The sequence below is a fragment of the Pseudophryne corroboree genome (genome assembly GCF_028390025.1).
Source record: "Pseudophryne corroboree isolate aPseCor3 chromosome 3 unlocalized genomic scaffold, aPseCor3.hap2 SUPER_3_unloc_23, whole genome shotgun sequence".
Classification (NCBI taxonomy): Eukaryota; Metazoa; Chordata; class Amphibia; order Anura; family Myobatrachidae; genus Pseudophryne; species Pseudophryne corroboree.
Window position 1 is genome coordinate 335,462 of NW_026967512.1, and position 11,126 is coordinate 346,587.

At 46.3% G+C, this 11,126-nt stretch overlaps 1 protein-coding gene across 1 annotated transcript; it reads left to right on the forward strand.

The window, feature by feature from the left end:
- Nucleotides 1-2,591: 2,591 nt before the first annotated feature.
- On the forward strand, nucleotides 2,592-4,520 carry LOC134983766 (gastrula zinc finger protein XlCGF57.1-like). Its single transcript, XM_063949408.1, has one exon. It carries the CDS (start codon nucleotides 2,627-2,629, stop codon nucleotides 4,394-4,396), a length of 1,770 nt encoding a protein of 589 aa, XP_063805478.1. The 5' UTR covers nucleotides 2,592-2,626; the 3' UTR covers nucleotides 4,397-4,520.
- Nucleotides 4,521-11,126: the final 6,606 nt, after the last annotated feature.

Below are 11,126 nucleotides of genomic sequence, written 5' to 3' on the forward strand. Positions count from 1 at the left end.
AACCCACTACAGATTGTCTCAAAAACTCCGTCTCTTTCTCAGTATGTGACATCCTTGTTGAAATCTGGGATATCATTCCCCTTAAAGTATCCACCCATGGGGGTTCGGAGTCAGAAGGGTGAGACAGCACATTGCAGTCCTGAGTACATGGAATAGACTCCTCAGGAGAAGATAAACACCCTGCAGCACAGGACACAGAGTCCTTAGACATGGTAATGTGGATATACACACTTACACACACACACAGGAAAATGTCAGACACAGTTTCCCCCAGAGTACCTTCAGAGAGTCACAGAGTATAAGGAGCCAGCCACACAGCGCCCCTGCAGACAGTTATTATGATAAAAGCCCGGCACTGACTGACTAACCTTAATATGGATGGCAGCGCTCCCTGTCAGTGTCCTAGTTCCTATGATCTGCAGAGAGAAAATGGCGCTGGTGAGTGCTGGATCCGCTCTGAGAGGAAGCCCCACCCCTTGTAATGGCATGCGGCTTCCTGCACTAATTGTTTATACTGGCCTGAGGGTTTTAGTGATAACAGGGGGATTAGCCCCTGTTAGCTGTGTGACCAGTGTAGGGTTTATCCACGCTGGCTCAGGACGCCCCTCAAAGCGCCTACACTGTGTGTTGCTGAGCCTTCCTGGAGCGCAGCCTGTCAGAGCTACGCTCCCACCCTTGTGCCGCCATACCCTGCCGCTAACTGAGACGCTGGCGCTGTACTCACCATTTTTCCTTCTTCTGGCTCTGTTAGGGGGTGGCGGCCGTGCTGCGTGAGTGAGCAGTCACCTCGTGGGCTTGCGATCAGCACCCTCAGGAGCTCAGTGTCCTGTCAGCGGAGTAGGGAACCATTAACTCTTCTGGAAGTTGGTTCCTATTCCCGACCCCCCCTAAGTCCCACGAAGCAGGGAGGCTGTTGCCAGCAGCCTTCCTGTAACCTAACTAACTCTAGAAAATAAACACCTAAGAAAACTCCTAGGAGTTCCCCTAGCTGTGACCGGCTCCTCCGGGCACATTTTCTAAACTGAGTCTGGTAGGAGGGGCATAGAGGGAGGAGCCAGCCCACACTATTAAACTCCTAAAGTGCCAGTGGCTCCCAAAGGACCCGTCTATACCCCATGGTACTAAATGGACCTCAGCATCCTCTAGGACGTAAGAGAAAGTAGATTATAACTTAGGGTGTGCCGACCTGAAGCTGCTAACACTTTATTAACACTTATGATTTTCCCTATCACTTTGTATATATTTTTGTATTTTAAACACACTTCACTTACATAGTACTTATGTGCTTCTTATTAACCCTTAATATTTTTCACCTGTGTGCTGACCTGGGGTAGCCGACCTGTGCCGACGTGATGGGGTCCTGCACCCCGGACCCATACCTAGTATTAGGGACCCCCAGTGATGGAGACGCCTTGCCGATCGACCTGGGGGCTTAACCCTATATCTGCAGTTATACGCAACTAAGATCTCCGTATTATCTGATTATTATGTAGTATTACTTTTCACTCAGTGTGCATTAGGGAACACAATTTTTTTTATTACACAGAATTACCCCTCCCTTTTAGCACCTGAGTGACATCACAATCTGATTGAGCAGCTTACCAATATATGTACATTGTATTTAGAGAGGCATGGATGGGTCAGCATTAGGAGGGATTGCTGACTTGTGCCATTGGAGAAGTTAGGGGTGTCTCTAGGTAAGCTGGTTCTCAGATGCTGTAGGAGCCATTATCATGTGGCCTTACACTGGGCATTCAGACCCAGACATAGGTGTAATTAATTATGGAGTGGGTGTGGAGTGCGGTGGCCCCTATGTCGGTATGGCTGGGCGGCTTCAGGTCAGCACACCCTAACACTTTATTAACACTTATGATTTTCTCTATCACTTTGTATATAATTTTGTATTTGAATCACACTTAAATCTTACACAGAATTACCCCTTCCTTTTAGCACCTGAGTGACATCACAATCTGATTGAGCAGCTTGCCACTATATGTGCATTGTGACTTAGCAGATGATGATTACAGGGTATCATATGGTGTATTGCATGTAAAGTACCTTGTTCCACACCTACTCTGCTGTAGCAATATACCTTATATAAGGGTGAGTAACACGTGTACAGGCTTACCAGCGTATGAGCACACACATAAAGGAATGCTACCTTACCAATGCTTCCAGGAGTAACGTTAGGAGACATTTCTCTGATCCATCAGCTCATATGACTGATGTTATTGTTCATCTAGAATCTCCAATTCATACGATATGTTCCCCATCCATTGTTTTACATTGGTGCTGGCATAGGACTTGGCGAGTGACTACATCTCCATTTATACTTCATGGTTAGTTACCAGTACAAGAGAGAGATATATCTAAGTCTTATTATAATATTACATTTGTTATTGTGAGTGTTCTCAGGAGGGTGGACAAAATGATCGTCTGAGACACAATATTATAAAGCCTTCATTAAAAGTTATGTTTTATTATACACACACATTTTTAAGTGTCCCAGAGAGTCATCTCCTATTGTTTACAAGATTAATATTGTTACAGAAAAGTTACATTTCCATTATGTATTTTATTTCCAGCAGATGGACACACAAGCAGGAATATCTCAGAAGGATATCTAATGTTATCCCCGGATTGTGAAATAAGAGATAATGACAGTAGACAGGATTCTCCAGGAGATAACACCATTACCACAATTATACATCCAGCTCTATCAGCTGGTCCCTCTGATCCTGGGAAATGTTCTCCTGATCACTCTGATATTGGTGCATCTGTTACAGCTCTGACAGTAGATACAGAGTTTCCATGTGCTATAGATGCCAAATGTGTTACACAGAATACAAAGCCTATTAACCCACACACAGGTAAGGCAGGTGGAAGGCCACTGATATGTTCAGAGTGTGGGAAATGTTTTACAAAGAAATCATATCTTGTTATACATCAGAGAAGTCACACAGGTGAGAAGCCATTTCCATGTTCTGAGTGTGGGAAATGTTTTGCATACAAATCATATCTTGTTAGACATCAGAGAAGTCACACAGCTGAGAGGCCATTTCCATGTTCTGAGTGTGGGAAATGTTTTGCATACAAATCATATCTTGTTAAACATCAGCAAAGTCACACAGGTGAGAAGCCATTTCCATGTTCTGAGTGTGGGAAATGTTTTGCACACAAATCAGATCTTGTTATACATCAAAGAAGTCACACAGGTGAGAGGCCATTTTCTTGCTCTGAGTGTGGGAAATGTTTTACAAAGAAATCATATCTTGTTATACATCAGAGAAGTCACACAGGTGAGAAGCCATTTCCATGTTCTGAGTGTGGGAAATGTTTTGCATACAAATCATATCTTGTTAGACATCAGAGAAGTCACACAGCTGAGTGGCCATTTCCATGTTCTGAGTGTGGGAAATGTTTTGCATACAAATCACATCTTGTTAAACATCAGCAAAGTCACACAGGTGAGAAGCCATTTCCATGTTCTGAGTGTGGGAAATGTTTTGCACACAAATCAGATCTTGTTATACATCAAAGAAGTCACACAGGTGAGAGGCCATTTTCTTGCTCTGAGTGTGGAAAATGTTTTATCCAGAAATTACATCTTGTTATACATCAAAGAAGTCACACAGGTGAGAAGCCATTTCCATGTTCTGAGTGTGGGAAATGTTTTGCACACAAATCAGATCTCGTTAGACATAACAGACATCACACAGGTGAGAAGCCATTTTCTTGCTCGGAGTGTGGGAAATGTTTCGCACTCAAATCAGATCTCGTTTTACATCAGAGACGTCACACAGGGGAGAAGCCATTTCCATGTTCTAAGTGTGGGAAATGTTTCGCACACAGATCAGATCTTATTAAACATCAGAGACGTCACACAGGTGAGAAGCCATTTCCATGTTCTGAGTGTGGGAAATGTTTCGCACACAGATCAGATCTTATTGAACATCAGAGATGTCACACAGGTGAGAAGCCATTTCCATGTTCTGAGTGTGGGAAATGTTTTGCACGCAAATCATATCTTGTTATACATCAGAGACGTCACACAGGTGAGAAGCCATTTCCATGTCCTGAGTGTGGGAAATGTTTTGTACACAAATCAGATCTTGTTATGCATCAGAGAAGTCACACAGGTGAGAAGCCATTTCCATGTTCTGAGTGTGAGAAATGTTTTGCACACAAATCATACCTTGTTATACATCAGAGACGTCACACAGGTGAGACGCCATTTCCATGTCCTGAGTGTGGGAAATGTTTTGTACATAAATCAGATCTTATTATACATCAGCGAAGTCACACAGGTGAGAAGCCATTTCCATGTACTGAGTGTGGGAAATGTTTTGCACACAAATCAGATCTTGTTAAACATCAGAGACGTCACACAGGTTAGAAGCCATTTTCTTACTCTGAGTGTGGGAAATGTTGTTTAACCACTTAACTATTTATTTAGTAAAAAAACGCTCCGAAATGGTCTTTTTTTTTTTTTAATGAGTGAATTAGGTGAAGAACATGAATTTAACCCTATCCCCAATGATTTTAGGTAAAAAAAAAAGGGGGGGGGAAATTTTTTGCATTTTTTTTAAAAAAATCCCCCCCCCCCAAACATCAATCGGGAACATTGCGTCCATCGCGGCTTTCATTTTCAAAGCTGAGACAGCCTCGAGGTACGCAGGGGGAGGGTCTGGGGGCAGCTAGGGAGGGTTTATTTACACTACCCAGCGGCTGCCATTGTCTGCAGCCGCTGGAGGAGACAGATCCTTACCGTGCTGACCGATCAGCAGTGATCGGCAGCACGGCAGACACAGGGGGAGAGTGCAGGGATGCAGAGGACCTTCCGGTCCCTCTGACAGCAGCAGCAGAGGGAAGTTTCTCTTCCCTGCCGCTGCTAACACTATCTGACTGGTCGCATCCCGTGCCACCAGGTCAGATAGAGCACTTGCAGGCATGGTTAAGTAAATCACATCTTGTTAGACATCAGCGAAGTCACACAGGTGAGAAGCCATTTCCATGTTCTGAGTGTGGGAAATGTTTTGTACACAGATCAGATCTTGTTAAACATCAGGGACGTCACACAGGTCAGAGGCCATTTCCATACATAAATCAGCACAATAGAAATCACTCAGGTGAGAAACCATTTTAAACTTCTGCAGTATACTTATCATTGCCATGCGTTGTTCTTCAAGGTTCTTTCTCTTACGTCCTAGAGGATGCTGGGGACTCCGTAAGGACCATGGGGTATAGACGGGCTCCGCAGGAGACATGGGCACTCTAAAGACTTTAGATGGGTGTGCACTGGCTCCTCCCTCTATGTCCTTACTCCAGACCTCAGTTAGATCCTGTGCCCAGAGGAGACTGGATGCACTGCAGGGGAGCTCTACTGAGTTTCTCTGAAAATACTTTTTGTTAGGTTTTTTATTTTCAGGGAGCACTGCTGGCAACAGGCTCCCTGCATTGTGGGACTGAGGGGAGAGAAGCAGACCTACTTAACTGATAGGCTCTGCTTCTTAGGCTACTGGACACCATTAGCTCTAGAGGGTCGGAACACAGGTGTCGTCATCGCTGTTTGTCCCGGTGCCGCACCGCCGTCCTCCTCAAAGAGCCGGAAGATAGAAGCCGGGTTAGTATAAGAAGAAAGAAGACTTCAAAGGCGGCAGAAGGCTTCAGATCTTCACTGAGGTACTGCGCAGCCATTGCTCCCACACATACATATAAGGCAATGTAAGGGTGCAGGGCACGGGGGGGGCGCCCTGGGCAGCAATATTAACCTAAAGGGACACTGGCTAATATATTAGATACTTCGGAGGCAGTATATTGAACACCCCCTGCCAGTATAAAGAATCTGAGCGGGACCGAAGCCTGCCGTTGAGGGGGCGGAGCTTGATCCTCCAGCATTAACCAGCACCATTTTTCTCCACAGCAAACTGCAGAGAAGATTCTCCCCTGCTGAGCAAGTACAGAGGGCAAAAAAGAGGGGGGCACATGTAATTGGTGCAGTGAGTGTATTATTTATTCTATAAAATAGCACTGTACAGTCTTGGATTTTATTCCAGTGTCCAGTGGCGCTGGGTGTGTGCTGGCATACTCTGTCTCTCCAAAGGGCCTTATTGGGGGCTGTCCCCATAATTGTATATCCCAGTGTGTGTGGGGTTGTCAGTACGTGTATGTCGGCATGTCTGAAGTGGAAGGCTCGTCTAAGGAGGAGGTAGAGCAGATGATTGTGGTATCTCCGTCGGCGCTGCCGACACCTGATTGGTTGGATATGTGGAATGTTTTAAATGCATATGTGTCTTTATTACATAAAAGATTGGACAAAGCAGAGTCCAGAGAAAAAGCAGGGAGTCAATCCATGGCTTTGACTGTGTCACAAGGCCCTTCGGGCTCTCATAAATGTCCCCTGTCCCAGGTAGCAGACACTGATACCGACACGGATTCTGACTCCAGTGTCGACTACGATGATGTGAGGTTACACCCAAGGGTGCCCAAAAGTATTCATTATATGATTATTGCTATAAAAGATGTTTTGCATATCACAGAGGACCCCTCTGTCCCTGACACGAGGGTATGCATGTTTAAGGAGAAGAAACCTGAGGTAACCTTTCCCCATCTCATGAGCTGAACGCTTTATTTGAAAAAGCTTGGGAAACTCCAGACAAGAAACTGCAGATTCCCAGAGAATTCTTATGGCATATCCTTTCCCCGCACAGGACAGGTTACGTTGGGAATCCTCACCCAGGGTAGACAAGGCTTTGACGTGCTTGTCCAAAAAGGTGGCGCTACCGTCTCCAGACACCGCAGCCCTCAAGGATCCTGCTGATCGAAGACAGGAGACTACCTTAAAATAAATTTATACACATATGGGTGCTTTGCTCAGACCGGCAGTAGTGTCGGCATGGGTGTGTAGCGCAATAGCAGCGTGGGCATATAATTTGCAATGGGAGAGAGAGAAAGCTCTCTCTCCCATTGCCAGTACTTGTACTCTCTAGCTCTGGGCGCACCACCAATAAGGACTACTATCGAAAGATTGTATCTCCCTTTCTTATAGTTTAATTGTCCGCCTTTGGTTTTTTTCAATATTAGCAACAACCTATTACATACCAGTGCCCAGTCGCTCTTTTTTCTTTATATGGGCATATAACTTGTCATCTGACATTGACACCCTAGATAAGGGTAGCATTTTATTGACCTTGGGTCATATTAAAGACGCAGTGTTATATATGAGAGACGTTGGGCTGTTGGGTTCAAATGCCATGGCAATTTCTGCTAGGCAAGACCTGTGGATCCGCCAATAGACGGGTGATGCCGATTCAAAGAGACATGGAAACTTTGCCTTACAAGGGTGAGGTTTTATTTGGGGAGGGCCCTCGCGGACCTGGTTTCCACAGCTACCGCGGGTAAATCTTTTTTGCCTTATGTTCCCCCACAGCAAAAGAAAACACCTCAATATCAGATGCAGTCCTTTCGGTCGCATAAGTCCACAAGGGGTCGGGGCTCTTCCTTCCTCGCCAGAGGTAAGGGTAGAGGGAAAAGAATGCCTGCTACGGCTAGTTCCCAGGAACAGAAGTCCTCTCCGGCTTCTACAAAATCCACCGCATGATGCTGGGGCTCCACTGTGGGAGTCCGCGCTGGTGGGGGCATGTCTTCGACTCTTCAGCAAGGTCTGGGTTCTGTCAGATTTGGATCCTTGGGCAATAGAAATTGTATCCCAAGGCTACAAACTGGAATTCGAAAAATTGCCTCCTCTCCGATTTTTCAAGTCGGCTTTGCTAGCTTCTCCCCCAGAGAGGGAAATAGTTTCAGCTGTAATACAAAATCTGTGTCAACAGCAAGTGATTATAAAGGTTCCCCTAATGCAACAGGGGAAAGGGTACTATTCAACCCTATTTGTGGTCCCGAAACCGGATGGCTCGGTCAGACCCATTCTGAATCTAAAATTCCTAAACCTGTATCTAAAAAAGTTCAAATTCAAGATGGAATCTCTCCGGGCAGTGATCTCCAGCCTGGAAGGGGGGATTTTATGGTATCACTAGACATAAAGGACGCATACCTTCATGTCCCCATTTATCCTCCTCAGGTGTACCTGAGATTCGCTGTACAGGACTGTCATTACCAATTTCAGACGTTGCCGTTTGAGCTGTCCACGCCCCCGAGGATTTTCACCAGGGTAATGGCGGAAATGATGTTGCTCCTACGCAGGCAAGTAGTCACAATTATCCCATACTTGGACGATCTGATAAAAGCGAGATCGAGAGATCAGTTGCTGAAAAGCGTGTTGCTCTCCCTGAGAGTGCTGCAGCAACACGGCTGGATCCTAAATCTGCCAAAGTCGCAGTTGATTCCAACGACTCGGCTATAATTTTTAGGCATGATTATGGACACGGAAAAGAAGAGGGTTTTTCTCCCAATTGAAAAAGCCCAGGAACTCCAGAGCATGGTCAGAGACCTGCTAAAGCTAAAAAGAGTCAGTTCATCAATGCACTCGAGTGCTGGGAAAGATGGTGGCGGCCTACGAGGCCATCCCCTTCGGCAGGTTCCATGCGAGGACTTTTCAGTGGGACCTTCTGTACAAGTGGTCAGGGTCCCATCTACAAATACATCAGAGAATAAGCCTGTCCCCCAGGGCCAGGGTGTCTCTCCTGTGGTGGCTGCTCCCCTTTTAGAGGGTCGCAGGTTCGGCATTGAAGACTGGGTTGTGGTAACCACGGACGCGAGCCTCCGAGGATGGGCAGCAGTCACACAAGGAAGAAATTTTCAGGGACTGTGGTCAAGCCAGGAGGCTTGTCTACACATCAGCGTGCTGAAATTAAGGGCCATATACAACGGCCTATGACAAGCGCAGACTCTTCTTCGTGACCTACCTGTTCTGATTCAATCAGACAACGTCACAGCAGTGGCTCATGTAAACTGCCAAGGCGGGACAAGGAGCAGAGTGGCAATGGCGGAAGCCACCAGGATTATTCGCTGGGCGGAAAATCACGTAAGCGCGCTGTCAGCTGTCTTCATTCCAGGAGTGGACAACTGGGAAGCAGACTTCCTCAGCAGACACAATCTCCACCCAGACGAGTGGAGTCTTCATCAAGAAGTTTTTGCAGAGATAACAAGTCGTTGATTGCTTCCTCAAATAGACATGATGGCATCACGCCTCAACAAGAAACTTCGGAGGTATTGTTCCAGGTCAAGGGACCCTCAGGCTGTAGTGGTAGATGCCCTGGTGACACCTTGGGTGTTTCCGTCGGTCTATGTCTTCCCTCCTCTTCCACTCATCTCAAAAATACTGAGAATCATAAGACAAAAAAGTGTCCAGACAATACTCATTGTTCCGGATTGGCCCCGAAGGGCCTGGTATTCAGATCTTCAGGAAATGCTCACAGAAGATCCGTGGCCTCTTCCTCCCAGGGAGGACCTGTTGCAGCAGGAGCCCTGCATGTTCCAAGACTTACCGCGGTTACGTTTGACGGCATGGTGGTTGAATGCCAGATCCTAGCTAGGAAAGGTATTCCCTACTCTGATAAAAGCTAGAAAGGAGGTGACGGCGAAACATTATCACCGTATCTGGAGGAAATATGTATCTTGGTGTGAAGCCAAGAATGCTCCTACGGAAGATTTCCACCTGGGCCGTTTTCTCCACTTTCTGCAGACAGGAGTGGCTATGGGCCTAAAGTTAGGATCCATTAAGGTGCAGATTTCGGCCCTGTCAATATTCTTTCAGAAGGAATTGGCTTCTCTCCCAGAAGTCCAGACTTTTGTAAAGGGAGTGCTGCACATCCAGCCTCCTTTTGTGCCCCCAGTGGCGCCATGGGACCTTAACGTGGTGTTACAGTTCCTTAAGTCAAACTGGTTTGAACATCTTCATAAAGTTGAGTTAAATTTTCTCACTTGGAAAGTGGTCATGTTGTTAGCCTTGTCATCTGCGAGGCGGTTTCCGAATTGGCGGCTTTGTCTCACAAAAGCCCCTATCTGATTTTCCATGTGGATAGAGCAGAGTTGAGGACTCGTCCTCAATTTCTGCCTAAGGTGGTTTCATCGTTTCATATGAACCAACCTATTGTGGTGCCTGTGGCTACAGGAGACTGGGAGGATTCCAAGCCTCTTGATGTAGTCAGGGTCTTAAACTTTTATGTAGCTAGGACGGCTCGGGTTAGGAAAACAGAGGCACTGTTTGTCCTTTATGCAGCCAACAAAGTTGGTGCTCCTGCTTCTAAACAGACTATTGCCCGCTGGATCTGTAACACGATTCAGCAGGCTCATTCTATGGCTGGATTGCCATTACCAAATTCGATAAAAGGCCCATTCCACTAGGAAGGTGGGCTCTTCTTGGGCAGCTGCCCAAGGTGTCTCGGCGTTACAGCTTTGCCGAGCAGCTACTTGGTCGGGTTTAAACACTTTTGCTAAATTCTATAAGTTTGATACGTTGGCTGATGAGGACCTCATGTTTGCTCAATCGGTGCTGCAGAGTCATCCGCACTCTCCCGCCCGGTCTGGAGCTTTGGTGTAATCCCCAATGGTCCTTACGGAGTCCCCAGCATCCTCTAGGACGTAGGGGAAAATAAGATTGCAAACCTACCGGTAAATCTTTTTCTCCTAGTCCGTAGAGGATGCTGGGCGCCCGTCCCAGTGCGGACTAAATTCTGCAAGGCTTGTATATAGTTGTTGCTTACATAAGAGTTATGTTACAGTTGAGTTCAGTCTCTGGCTGATGCTGTTTTGTTCATACTGTTAACTGGTTGCGTATATTCCTGTTATATGGTGTGGGCTGGTATGTATCTTGCCCTTAGATTAACAAAAATCCTTTCCTCGTACTGTCTGTCTCCTCTGGGCACAGTTCTCTAACTGAGGTCTGGAGGAGGGGCATAGAGGGAGGAGGCAGTGCACACCCATCTAAAGTCTTTAGAGTGCCCATGTCTCCTGCGGAGCCCGTCTATACCCCATGGTCCTTACGGAGTCCCCAGCATCCTCTATGGACTAGGAGAAAAAGATTTACCGGTAGGTTTAATATCTTATTTATCTATGCTTTTTGCAATATACATGTTACCACTGGGTGAAATAATCAGATGTCATGCCCTCATCTACCACTGTTATACAGATGATCTATCTTTTGCTCCAGGTACTGAGAACCCAGTACC